Consider the following 14,740-nt stretch of genomic DNA (forward strand, 5'->3'; position numbering starts at 1 on the left):
TTCGTTAATTTTGGCACATTACATTTTTGTAAATGACTTCATTTTTAAAAAATTCTCAAATGTGTTAGCAATAAGTAATCTTTTCTCATTTTAGTTATTTGAGTTTTCTTTTATTAGACTTACTAATTTATTAGTTTCTTTAATCCTTAGAAATTACTTGGTTTTATTGATCTGTTAGATTGTTTTCTCATGTTTAGTTTTATGAATCTCTCTTGTTTCTTTTCTGGGTTTAACTAAACTTGCTTTGATAAGTTTCCTTTTTTTTTTTTTCTTTTTGGAGGGCAATTGGGGTTAAGTAACTTGCCCAAGGTCACACGGCTAGTTTTGTTTGTGTGTTAAGTGTCTGAGGCCAGATCCGAACTCAGGTCCTCCTGACTCTGGGGCCGGTGCTCTACTCACTGCACCACCTAGCTTCCCCATAAGTTTCCATTTCTTATTAAATAGTAATTCAGCATTATAAATTTATTTCTTGGTACTACTTTGTTTGCATTCCATAGGCCTTAAATTGTTTTTTTTTCTGAACCTGGAATTTCACTGGTGCAGAAAACTCTCTTTACCAGTGCAAATCTTCAGTTGATCTCCATTTTACAGCCTTACAAAGTTGCCTGGGTACATTGAGATGTGAAGTGATTTTTCTGGGACCACACAGCTGGTAGGTATCAGAGGCAAGACTAGAACCCAGAGCTTCTGCAGTCTAAGGCCAACATTATCTACTATGCCATTCCACATAGCTCTGTTGTCATTGTTCTAGACATAAACTCTTGTTTTTATAATTTCCTCTGTAGCCTGTACATTGTTGAATCATTCCACTCTTAGTTTCCTGTCAGCAATATATTTAACACTCTTGAGACCTTAAAAGTGATACATAAATGTCAGTTATTATTGTTTCCTCAGGGTTTTATACCTTTTAGTATGGTCATTTACTCCTAAGTTTATTGTATTATGACCCAGAAATGTCTAGTGTATAATATTTCTGCATTCTAAACTTGCCTATATTTTCTTTGTGACCTAAGTAGCATGTGATTATTTTTATGCATATTCTATGACAGTGGTTCTCAAACTTTTTGGTCTCAAGACTATTATATATAGTATATATTTTAATTTTTTTTTCATTTTTTTGGTTACATTTTAAGTTCTGAACTGTTACCCTCCTTACTTCTCCACCCCACACTAGAGAAGGCCACTATTTTTCACATGCGTGTGAGCACGCGTGCACACACACATGTATGTATGTAGTTCATACATGTTTTATTTTGCTTTTTGGAGGGAGGAGGGCAGGGCATTGGGGTTAAGTGACTTGCCCAAGGTCACACAGTAAGTGTTAAGTGTCTGAGGTCAAATTTGAACTCAGGTCCTCCTGACTCCAGGGCTGTGCTCTATTCACTGCGCCACCTAGCCGCCCCTGTATGTATGTATGTATGTATTTAAAACCATACTATGCATATTTCTCTTTTATCAATTTTTTCTCTGGAAGCAGATAGCATTTTCCTTCATAGATCCTTTGTAGTTGATTTGAGTATTTATAATATTAAGAATAGCTTAGTCATCCAGTTATTCTTTGAATAATATTACTGTTACTGTATACAGTGTTGTCTTGGTTTTGCTTATCTCACTTTTTATTAATTCATGTAAGTCTTTCCATGTTTTTCTGAAATCAGCCTGCTCATCATTTCTTATAGCACAGTTGTATTCCATCACAATCATATACCACAACTTATTTAACCATTCCCCGATTGATGGGCATCCCCTTAGTTTCCAGTTCTTTGCTACCACAAAGAGAATTGCTATAAATGTTGTAGAACATAGAGATTCTTTCCCTTTTCCTCTTTTCACTTTGGGAAACAGACCTAAGAGTGGTATTTCAGGGTCACAATTTTATAACTCTTTGGCCATATTTCCAGAATATGGTTGGGTCAGTTTGCATTTCTACTAGCAGTGTATTAGTGTCTGAATTTTTCCACATCCCCTGCAAAATTTGTCATTTGATAGGTGTGAAATGATATCTCAAAGTTGTTTTGATTTGCATTTCTCTAATCAATAATGATTTAGAGCATTTTTTTCATATATCTATATGTAATTTTTGATTTCTTCATCAAAAAACTGCCTCTTCATATCCTTTGACCATTTTTCAGTTGGGGAATGACTCATATTCTTATAAATTTGACAAAGTTCTCTATCTATTTGAGATATGAGACCTTTAGTCAAGAAACTATAAAAATTTTTTCCTCCAGTTTTCTGCTTTCCTTCTAGTTTTGGCAAAATTTCAATTTAATGTAATCGAAATCATCTACTTTACTTCTTGGCCTCATCTTCCTTATCTATAAAATGGGAACATTAATAGCACTTATCTCACAGTGTTGTTGTTAGGATCAAATGAAATAATATTCGTGAAATGCTTTACAAATCTCAAAGTGATGTAATAGCATGCTAGCTATCATCTCTTCTCTGAAATCTTGTCTGATCCCTGTAATTTTTGCTGCTTTCTGCCTTCTCAGATTATATATCTGTTTACATGTGTAAGCCCCCCAAGGGAATGGACTACTTGATTTTTGTCTTTTTGTCTGTCCTAGCACCTAGCATAGTGCCTGTAAATAGTAGGTACTTTATAAATGTTAGATTGAAATAAATTTGCTGAATTATTTCCCGTTTTGGTCAGTTTTCATCATTTTCTCTTAGTGTTAAATATCTTCTAGTTTTAGCTTCAGTTCTTCCTGTGATTTTTTTTTTAATTTCCATAAACTTTGAAAATTTCCTTTTGTGATTTTTTTTGACACTATCATTATTTTTACTTGAGTAATTTAAACATGTCACTTAACCAATCTAGAATATCTTTCAGGATATCTAATGTTGTTTATACATCCCAAAATCAGATTTTCTATGATACTTGCAAAAAATTTTAGATTTCCTAATTTTTCATTTCCTTTTTGAGTAAATTCGCATTACTCTCTCTATATTTTTTTGCAAATTTTTTTTTGAAAGAGACTAGCTATCTTTTCTTGCAGTCTCTTAACTCTTCCTGGTAGAAAAATAATGTGGCATAATGAAAAAAATCACTGAATTTGGAGTCATTGGAGACCTTTATTTGAAACTTAGCTCTATTCCTGACTGTTCGATGTTGACAGAGTCAGTTGTCTTTGGACTTCAGTTTGCTGATCTGCATTAAAAACTTATAAACTGACCCTTTCATTTCCGAGTTCTATGATTTTTTTTTTAAGGGAAATTATGTTAGGCTCAGGAACATGCAATATATTAGATTAAGGCTTCTGATGTATTTATTTGTTCACTCTTGAGTGATATCATTTAAAATACTTGCATGTTGTTGGTAATAGTCTCTTAGCTTTTTATGATGACTTTACCTAAGCCCAACCGTAGAGTCAGGAAGACCTATTTTTGAAGCCTATCTCTGCCTCTTCCTTGACTGTGTGACCCGGGGTACAGGGCACACACACAGAGCACTTGTGTTCTGGGTGGTTCTTTTGAGCTCTAAGTGGTGGAGAAGGTTCTGAGAGTTCTCCCCTGGGAGAGTTACCCACACCAAAAAAAAAAAAATCACACGTCCAGGCCCTGGTCCTGTGCCTAAACAAAGCACAGTTAAGAGCTGTCTGCTATAGGAAAGTCTCAAACATTCCAGAGTAAAATAAGTGGCTTTGGAGATTGTCAGCAGTACTGTTTTTTTCTGTTAGTCTAGCTAAATTAGGACCTGGTTATAATTTAAGCAGTTCAGCTCCTCCTTTTCTTTCTCCATTCCTGCTTCAAACCAGAGCTTCTTAACCTTAACACCTTCTTTGAACTTGTTTTTGAAAATCTTTTGGTAACTATGCATTAGTATAATTGGTTTCTTTGGTTAGCCTTTCTGTTTTTTTTTTTTTAAGCATTTGAAAACATTAAGAAGGGCTCTGTAGGTGTCACTAGAATGCCCAAGTTGTCTATGACACAAAAATTTAAGAACTCCTGTTTTAAAATGTCTTGTAGAAAATAGTAAAGTCCTTGAAGTCTTTCACCACTTTTTGTATCTGTCAAGATGCACATGATATGGTGCAGTTTAACATTTTATAGTCATTCTGCTGCTTTCTACTGCTTGTAATGGTTTAATTCTATTTGTTATTAATGGGATTACTTAAGCTTTGTTAAACATACATATTGGAAGAACCAAAATGTTTGGTTTGAGACATAGATGTTTTCATAATATAGCCTAAAGATTTTAGTAATCCAGATAAATGAGAATTTTCAAAAATATGTCTTGGGAGAAAGGATGGTTCTCATATCTATTGAGCAAGAGATTATAATGGGTTAAAGACTTTGCTTTCATTTTAACAAAAGTGAATTTTTGATTGAAGGTGTAATTCTTTAGAACATTATGGCTTAATACTATTACTTTTTTTTTTTTTGCTTTTTTTGGAGGGGCAGGGCAGGGCAATTGGGGTTAGGTGACTTGCTCAAGGTCACACGGCTAGTAAGTGTATCAAGTGTCTGAGGCCAGATTTGAACTCAGGTCCTCCTGACTGGCTGGTGCTCTATTCACTGTGCCACCTAGCCACCCTTCTATCACCTTTACTAATGTGAAATAATAAATGGAAATAAATTATGTGATGAAGTTAGCAAAAGAGTGAAAACAGTATTGTTCCACTATACTATTGAGTATCTGTGTAGAATAGTAGAAGTGGGACCAGTCTTAGAATTAGAAGATGTGGATGCAAGACTACCCTCTGATGCACGACTAGATGGGTTGACTTATGGCAAGTTACTTATCATTGCTCAAAGCCAGCTCAGACTTTAGTTTTTTGCCAGTTGCTGGTCTACAGTGTAACCTGGTGAAGGAAGTTTTTATATTGAGGAGCTCCCTAAATGAATGAAATCACTGATTTTGATCACCCCAAAAAAGTAGCATTTGTGTGAAATTCTGAATTGAGAAATGGGGGTTAGCTTTTGTTTTCAACTTCAAGTTGAGCTAGTCAGTTGTCATTTTACATGCCTTTTTTTAAAGTAATAACTTGAAGTTTATTTTCCCTTTTTTGTAGGAATTGTATCTGTTGTGGATTCAAAATATGGATTGAAGGTGAGATGAAAAGGCAGACCAGAATACCATAATCTGTTGAATAGCCTGAAATGTACTTGATTTCTAAATCATTCATTTTGCTTCCAGGTGATTTAAGAACAGAGAAAAGATCTGAATTTCTATGGTAATGTTCAGTAAGGTTCCATCTATTGAAGGACTATTTTGAATTGATGGTACCGTAATAAAACCTTTAAGGGATGTGCAAAAGCAATAAAATGTGTAGGTGCAATGTATGCTACAAGTATGCTTGTTTTTATTTTAAGGTCAGAATGCATTGATTTGGAAACTTATAGGGAAAACATCACTTCCTTGTAAGATTATGTTCCAAGGATATTTATTATTCCCTTGTGTATTTAGTAGAAATGTGGCATAATACCATAAACTGTGTATGCTTCATAATTGTTTAGTGGTGTAAGTATGCCTCATAACTGTTTAAATCTGATCTGCATCTTGGCAAGGAAAAGGAGCAAATGGGTTATGTTGTAGACCAATTATTGGGGTCAAGTTTTGAATCACGTAAATACAGTAAACATTTAACATCTTTGCCACCTCAATAAAAATTCTTAACTGATAAAATTTACATACCTGTGTAAAACTAACATACTGTCAGGATAATAGAAACTTTGGATTTCCTAAGTTGCATGCCAGATAAATAACTTTTGCTTTGTATAAAGAATTTGCTAACTTGTCCAATTCCTCTAGTTGCAAAGCTTGACCTCAGCAACGGCTTGTAATTCAAAGAATTCTGAGGCTCTACCAGTAATGACACTGGGATAATAGGGAGCAATTTAAGGGTGTCATGCTTCACAGACCCAGCCCATCACCAGTATAGCAGAGAAATGGTACCTTGTGGCCAGGCAGCCAAATTGAAACTGAAGTTGTAATTGATATCATGGGCTATCACTCTAATGGGATTGTCACCCAGTGATCTGAAATATTCATTTTTTAATCATGGGCAAAGGAATGGACATAAAATGACAGTTCTCCATTCTCAGGACCTGCCACCCAGGCCACTGACATTGTTCTTTTCAGCTCTACAAATCTGACAACATTTAATGCAATAGAATCAGTAAGTAGAGAGTTCTAGAGAAAAGGTCAAGAGAGAGGTTTCTTTTTAGATCTCCTGTTATTACACAAGCTGTTGAAACAATTTAGTCTCAGAAAACAGTTTAGATTAGAAAAAGACAGGAAAATAAACGGATATTATACAATAGGGATTAAAAAAAAAACCCTCAAGTAGTATTAGATAAATAACCAACCTACTGGAAAAGAAAAGTTTCCTGTTTTTTTATGTGGACATATTTGACAGTTGATTTGTTTCCATTGTAGTCAACTCTCTTATTAACCAATCAGTTTTAAACTGGTATAGATTTTTATAGTTGGCCTGGTGTAGCCTTCCTGACAGTGTTGAAGACACACCATTGGTAGTCTTGACTATTTTAATTTCCACATTGTTTTTTCACCCCTCTTGTTAAGATGAGATGATAGACTGAATTGGATGTGGTACCTTCTCTGTATGGAATAATGAATAACTTTGCATAAGAAATTTCTTTCTCTTTTTTTAACCTTTTGGCAGACATCAGAGCCTCTGCACATTGGTGAGAAATCTTTTGGAGATAAATCTTGAGTAGTTCCCAAAAGATGTTCTTTAATATTGTCAGTATAAATAGAATTTTCTTTTATCAACTTAAAGGAATGCCAGCATTGTTCTTTTGTATCTATTTAAAAATGGAAGCCTGTTTCTGTAGTATTCAAATTGAGCACCATTATGGTTTTGTTGTACATAAAGGGGCATAAGTATGTCCTATATTTTCAGATCAATTATTTTCAAGGAAATTGGGGTGAGGGTTGTGGGAAGAAAAAAGGTTATTTTTCTGATATCTTTGGTAACTACAGTTCTGCCTATGTTCACCCCTTTTACCATAACTACATTTAAGTACAATATAAAAAATCCTTAATATATTTTACCTGCTTTTGAAAGTATATTTTAGAGCTCTTGATTTATATTTTTAAGGCTTAAGACCAGACTCTTCTGGTTTATTGTTGTCTGTAAAGTGTCACTGTAAAGTAACAAAAATAACATCAGGCTCTTATGGGATTGTTAATGTTTATATAATGAAAAAGCATTTGTTAAGTAATCTTTGAGTGAAAAAATTTGTTTATTCACATCCTATGTGTAAAGCAATATGCTGAGGGCAGGGCTTACAAATACAAATGTGAAACTAGTTTTCCCTGCCTTCAGGAGTTTGCATTCTTTTTTTTAAATTAAATTTTTTTTAGTAAACAAAAATGTCTTTTCTCTCTTCTTCTTTTCCTCCTCCTGATTGAGGAACAAAGAAAAATAAAACCCTTGTTGTAGATGTGCATGGTGAGGCAAAAAAAATGTCCACACTGGCCATAGCCCCAAAACCTGTTTCAGTCTGCACCCAGAGTCCTTCCCTTGTGATTGGGAAGAAGGTGGCATGCCTTCATGAATCCTTTGGAAATGTGACTGGTCATTTCTTTGATAAAAATTCCTAAATTTTTCAGGTCTTTTTTACATTATTGCTATTAATGCATTGTTCTGATCCTGCTCACTTTACTCTGTATCAGTTCACATAAGCCTTCCCAGATTTCTCTAAACTTTCCTTGTCATCATTCTTACAGCACAGTAGTATTCTGTCACATTTGTATGCTGTCTCTTGTTCAGTTATTCCTCAGTTGATGTTCACCAACTCAAGTTTCCAGTTACTTATATTCTTTTTTTTTAAAAATTATTTTTATTCTGAACTTAAACATTAAATAAGATGAGCATTTCCACATATAAAGCAGAGCAGAAAAAAGGGGTTTGCCCATTTAGCTGTGAATCTGCACCATTTTACTTTTCCCTCGGCCTATACAACAAATCAATTGTGTTATTTTCTAAGCTGGCCTTGTTTTTTAACTCTTGATTAAGTAGTATTTTCAAAATACTATTACTCTTTTAACTTTGTGATAGAACTATGTGCTATCTTATTAATTTGGTTTCTATCTAGTAAAATTCACAAAGCAAAATATACTACTTTAGGGGAGGCTAGGTGGTGCAGTGAATAGAGCACTGGCCCTGGAGTCAGGAGGACCTGAGTTCAAATCCGGCCTCAGACACTTAAACACAAAAAAAACTAGCTGTGAGACCTTGGGCAAGCCACTTAACCCCAACTGCCCTCCAAAAAGAAAAAAATATATATATACTACTTTATAATTTGTTTTATACTGAAATAATCCTTGTCTTATTCATAAACAGAAGCTAAGAAAAATTCTGCCATAAATATAGACAAATCAGTAGTATCAAATTTTGAAAAACATAAAATTTTAAGGAAAACAGTATTTTGCAGGTATTTTACAAAATAAAAAAATTAAAGTATATTTTCTGTTATATGAATAGGGATATATAAATATGTTTATCATATAAAGTTTTTCACATAGAAAAAGTCACTATCCATATTTCAGCATGAATTGTTGAGTTAGGTGTGGATATAATCACAGTATATTTAACTGTGCATTTTAATATTTGATAAAATGGAATTATTGTTTGGAATAGCTCAAGTTGTCAGTAATTACAAGAAAAAAATTTTTTAAAAATGGAATATTTTTTGGTATATGAAAAAGTTTCTTAAGTTTACCTAATAGTAGTAGTACATTAGATTATATAAAAACTATGTTTATTTTAGCTTCCAGTACAGAGATCAATTTATCTTTATTTTTCATTGTAAGATAGACTCCCAAAACTGGAAAAGACCTTCCGGGTCATCTAGTCCAACCCTCTCGTCTTATAGGTGAGGAAACGGGCCTAGAGAGACAATGTAAATTACCCAGAGCTACTCTAATAGAATGGTACTTGTTAATATGTGTGGTTTTTATCCCCCAAAGAAAGATACCCTGAAGTCTGCAATTCCTTACTTATCCCAAATCAGTGAAATAGAATATTAATTTTATTACTATATAAAAAGTGTTGAACTAATCTAAAATATATTTCCCCATAAATCTCAGATCTAACTTGAAAAATATTCCCAGTTCTGTGAAAGTAAGTTCAGATTCAGCTGTTCAGAGTTTGTAAATAGGTATGTAATTATTGACATTCATGTAACATTTTGCTAATGTAACTAGTTTTCAGTAATTTGTTTTTCATAGTCTTCTCATTTTAATTTGTTCATTCATTCTTATTATACGTATAATATGGAGACCTATCTGAGTGAAAAAAAAATAGGCTTTAAAGTATCCCTAAAATTTGGTCTAGTTGACCAGATTCTTATGAGAATCAGTTCAAATTTGGGTGCTTCCAGGAGAAGGGAAGGAGAGTAGAAACAGAATTTTAACAAGTTTCCTGGGATTTGTGACTTTAGTCATATGAAGATAGGTGAGAGGTAAAACTTAACCTTCTCCCTGGACAATTAAATGTGGTTCCATAATCTAATGGGCAAATGCTTAAAGACTTTGTGAAGACACTAAAGCCCACAGGTGCGAAAGGGAGTCATCATCATGTCTGTTTAATAAGTTGTGCTACAAAGAGGGTCATACATACCATCGTGGGATCCAAGATTTGGGATTGGGAGGAACATTGGATCTCATCTAGTTTAACTCTTATTTTACAGACAAGGGAACAGACTTTAATGAGCACCTCTCAATGAAACCTCTTGACTAGAATGTGCAATAAGAGATACTCCAATAAAAGATGCTGCTTCTTGCAAGTTCCAGATAGTCTTTAGGCTGTAATACAAGTTACATGATTCTGACATGTGAATTTGAATCAAAGAAAGTATATGTTCAGTGTTGCGCTGAGAGGCTTATTGTGAAACATCCATTGTGAGCTTTTACACTGTGGGACTGCTACACACTGAGACGGTTTATTGTTTTGTTGACTGTCGAGACTTAAGGAAATTTTAACAGTGCAGATTGGACTTACAGGTGTGATGTGGATACATTTTTTTTCCTGAAGAGCTGTTTGTTAGCACACTACTGAGTGTGCACTTTACCAGCACTTGTTTCTCCCTCCTGTAAAGCATGAGACAAGTTAGAAATATTTTGTTGATGTTGTTCAGTTGTTTCAGTTGTGTCTGATTCTTTATGCCCACATTTACGGTTTTCTTGACAGATAATGGAGTGGTTTACCATTTCCTTCTCCAGCTCATTTTACAGATGAGGAAACTGAGGCCAACAAGGTTAAGTGTCCTACCCATGGTCACACAGCTAGTAAAGTGTCTGAGGCCAGATTTGGACTCAGTAAGATGAGTCTTCCTGATTCCAGGTTAGGCACTCTGTCCATTTTACCACCTAGCTGCCCACATAGCCCTTGGGCTATGAAATTTACTGGAACCACCTAAGACAGATCAAAGCTTTTAGGGATATTTAAGATATAAATAATTTTATAAAATCTACTGTGACTGACATATCAAATGTATTATAGCTTGTTTAATTTTTAATTCAAGGATAATTCTCCTTTCCCTCTTAAAAAATGAGACTAAGTTCTACATTTAAAAAAAAACTAACCCCAAAGTCAAGGCTAATACTTTGATATATATGGAACAATTATATTATAATTATAACTATAAATATATATGGAATAATATGGATTTCTTATATTGGATAAGAAATCTTAGGTTACACAGGAAACAAAAATACTTTGGACTAGGGTAATTATCAAGAAAAGTTTATGAACTTGGAGGAAGGAGGGTTTGGTAGTATAAAAATATGTTTGTTAACTGAGATGTTTGCGGAATAATAAAGGAATCTAAAATAAAGTGTCATATTCATATTTAGATTTTTTTCATGTTATGACAGAGAAGTAATCTTAAATGTTGTCCCTTTTTTTCTTAGCATTTAACGGAAGAAAAAGCAAATGGCCTGATCAATGAAGCAATGAGGTACTTATTGAAATAGCAATACACATAACTTTCAAAGATCCTAAGATTGGTTGGTAGTTAAATTTTTTAAATTCCTTAAAATGAGAACAAAAGCAGACTGTGAAATGTCAGGTGTAAACAGTTTGATAGCCCTTTGGGCATAGTTCCAAATTGCTCTCCAGAATGGTTGGATCAGTTCACAACTTCACCAACAATGCAATAGTGTTCCACTTTTCCCACATCTTCTCCAACACTTGTTGTCTTCCTTTCTTGTTGTATTAGCGAGTCTGGTAGGTGGGAGGTGGTTCCTCAGAGTTCCAACAAAGGTGGTGTTTTTTTTTTTTTATAGAACTGTGCCTTAAAATGATGGTTTTGGCAGCTGGATTGGAAAGGGGAGAGACTTAACAGAATACTGATCAGGTTCAGTTTAATGGTGATAAGGGTCTTCAACTGGAGTAATGACTTTATGAGTAGAGAAAATGGACAGAGATGAGAGCTCTTTCTGAGAATGTACTTGGCAACTGATTGGATATATTGAATATGGTTAGAAAGGAGGGAGAGTCAAAGGTTAGAAATCTGGGTAATGTGAAAGGTGATGGTGCCCCCTTACAAAAAAACAGATCTGAATGAAAGATAGCTTTTAGGGGGAAGATGATGGGTTCTATTTTTGATGTGCTGAATTTGAGGGCATCCAGTGGAGACATCTGGCAGCCAGAAATACAGAACTGGAGTCCAGTAGTTTTATAGTGATTTGGGAACAATCAATGTCAAAATGGTAATTGAATTTATGGGAATTGTTGACATTGTCATTGGACAGAGGATAGAGTCAGAAAGAAGTCAGCCTGTGAGCTTCGAGGGGGCAAAATGTCTAGCAAAGGATGGTCTAGCAAAGGAGGTTGAAAAGGGATAGTCTGACACTTCTAAGGAGAGCCAAGAGTGTCATGGAAGGTAGAACAGGGAGGTGAAGAAACAGGAGATCTGAAAAATGACCATTGAAATTAACAATCAAACATTCTTTGGTAATCTTTGATAAAGCAGACTGAGGTAGAGTGGTGGAGTTGGAAGCAGGATTTGGAAGATTTAAAAAATGAATGAGTGGAAAAGAAAGGGTGGCAGGAATTTTGAATGCCCTTTGGCAGTGAAGAGAGCGCAGTAGCTTGAGGGAATTCTTTACTGATGCTCTAAGAGTCTTTTGTAGTATGCTTTATTTTAAAAGATCAAAATATTACCAAGGTATGTGTTCTATATAATTAGTTACTTGATGATGACAAAGAGCCTACAGTGTATTTTTCTTGTAACTATTTTTGTCATCTTATTCTCATAATAGCTAATGGTGGTCTGAGAAATATTCCTTTAAAATGCAGTCAGATAACTATGATTTGTTGCTTTCTTAAGTATTACATTTTAGTGAATATAATTGTACTCATTTTTAAATGTCTTTATAGACAACTAAAGAATTATTCTTACTGGCTTAGAGTCCCCTACTTTTTTTAGACAAGATTTGCCCATTTCTTGGGCCAGAATTGTTGTTAAAATTATTTTTGTTTAACTAACAATATGCTGGTGATGAGAATGAGTTGAGAACATGCTATATATTCTCTATAAAGAAGATTGTGTTATGTACTATTTTTCTGAACCATAAACTCCATTGTATTCCCTTCAAAGTCTTGTAAGTCAGTGGACTTAGTAAATATTTATTGTGATCAAATTTTTAGTTTATAATTATGAATATGTCTCACCTTGATTAAAGGGTGATAAATCAATAGTGGTAAATTGTCTAATAGAGTAATAGTATTCTTTTTTTAAACTGGGTGGTGATTTGAAGAAACTGCTCATACTTAAGTGTTTAATTTTTTTAATTCTCGTTTTCTCTTTTTTTCCTTAATTTAGGCAGGTTGCTTTGGCAGATATTGTTATAATCAATAAAACCGACCTCGTTGCAGAAGAGGAGTTGATTAAAATAAAAACGGTTATCAGGTACAGGATTTATATGTTGACCACCCACTATTTGAGATGTGTTACACATATGCAACACATAACATTGTTAATTGGCATAACATAGCTTTAGGCAAAATGGTTGATTGATAGAATCATAGATTGAGAAGTAGAAAAAACTAGAGATCATTTAGTCGAATCCCTGTCATTTTACAAATGAGCTGAGTTCCAGAAACTTTGAGTGATTGGCCAGAGTTATGCAGGTGGCAGAGCCAGGATTCAAACTCTGGACCTTTCTCTCCAAATTCTAGCTCCTCAGAAATTATGTCAGTAATTATTGGACATAAGATATTATAACAGAATTTTATGTTGTCACAGAGTTTACTTAAGATGAGCTGATGTTGATTTAAAAACATTGGCTGAGTCAAAGTTAAGCCTATTTGCAAAACATTTATAAGTCATGGCCTGTGAGAATGTATTTTCAAAGTTGGCATGAATTATTAAGTATTGTGTGTCATGTGTTATATCTAAATATGCATATCTTGCAAATAACAAAAATATTTTTAGTTTTCCTGGTGTCATTGATTATTCCTTAAGATAAAGAGTAAGATCATAAAACTTTAGTGACTCCTTACTATCCCTGCATCATCAAGACCCTCTTTTGCCTGGCACTCACGACCTTCAGTAGCCTAACCTTGACTTACCTTTCTGTTCCAATCTGGTTGATTTACTTACTGTTTCTTGAACATGCCATATCAGTTTCTTCCTCACCTTTTTCCCTGCCCCCTGCTTATAGTATCCTCCCCCTTCTCTTTTTTTTCCATTCTCCTACTCATTTTTTGAGGCCCAGCTCCAATTCAGACTCTTTTTTGTGAATCTTTTCCTGACCACTGTTAGTCAAAGAAGTCTTCCATTCCTCTGATATCCTGTAGGAGCTGTCTGTCACTGTCCAGGGGCTCTCATGCTGCTTTGTATTATCAGCTCACCATGTTTGTCTTTCTCCTTAGGTAGATTTAAGTTTCTCAAGAGTAGTGACTATACTTCCTTCTGTCTTTATGTGAGCCTATTTGTGCCTCTTCTGTTCTTTGGAAGGCTTAAAATGTGACTAATTTACTCAGGGAAAATACACGTAGATCCTGCTAGATGCATAGGCTTTATATTCTGGACTCGCTGAAAGATACAAAAGGTCAGAGCAATGGCAGCCAAGTTTTATGACCTCCAAAGGATACACAATAGATAGATTGAATTACAAAATGCTTCTTAAAGAAATAACTTAAATAGCTGGAGGAATATTCATTGTTCATGGCTGGGCTGTGCTAATATGATAAAAACGACAACATAAAAGAATTCATTTTCAGGTTTAATGCTATGCTAATCAATCTGTGAAAGAAATACATTAGAGAACCTGATAGAATATTAGTAAAATTTATTTGGAGAAACAAAAAAATCTAGATTATCAAGGGAAATAATAAAAAGAGATGTGGATGAAGGGAGAAGAGGATTTTTAGATCTCAGACTGTTATAAAGCAGTAGCCATCCAAACCATTTAGTATTGGTTTAAAAAATAGAGAGAAATATCAGTGGCACAGGTTAAACAGGGGACACTCAAACAGTGCAACCCAGTAACTCAGTGTCCTATCTCTTTTAAAATTTGAGTGAATCTTTGAAATGTACATTTGTGGAGAACAGGGGCTTAATTTTTTCCTGCACATTTGATACTATTTTTAATGGAAGCCATATTTTTTTGTAATTTACATTTTGAAAAATTGTGCTTATCTCTACTAAGAAAAGAAGTCTATAGAAAGTCTGTTAGTGTAGAGACTTTTCTTGTGCAATTGTGGTGGCTGAGCCTTAGTGTCAGAGAAACTGGGAGTCTGGCAGGCACATTTAG

The 14,740-nt window shown here is 34.3% G+C and overlaps 1 protein-coding gene across 2 annotated transcripts in view; it reads left to right on the plus strand.

Moving 5' to 3' along the window:
- The window catches only part of LOC138160268 (zinc-regulated GTPase metalloprotein activator 1A-like), a 69,013-nt gene that overhangs the window by 23,478 nt on the left and 30,795 nt on the right, over positions 1-14,740 (plus strand). For both annotated transcript variants that reach the window (XM_069086888.1, XM_069086878.1), the window contains exons 6-8: positions 5,019-5,056; positions 10,889-10,935; positions 12,805-12,891. In XM_069086888.1, coding sequence (XP_068942989.1) covers positions 5,019-5,056; positions 10,889-10,935; positions 12,805-12,891 — 172 coding nt within the window. The remainder of the gene's footprint in view (positions 1-5,018; positions 5,057-10,888; positions 10,936-12,804; positions 12,892-14,740) is intronic.

The sequence above is a fragment of the Petaurus breviceps genome, unplaced genomic scaffold (genome assembly GCF_028583685.1).
Source record: "Petaurus breviceps papuanus isolate PSGF00001 unplaced genomic scaffold, PetGlider_PUasm1.0 118, whole genome shotgun sequence".
Taxonomy (NCBI): Eukaryota; Metazoa; Chordata; class Mammalia; order Diprotodontia; family Petauridae; genus Petaurus; species Petaurus breviceps.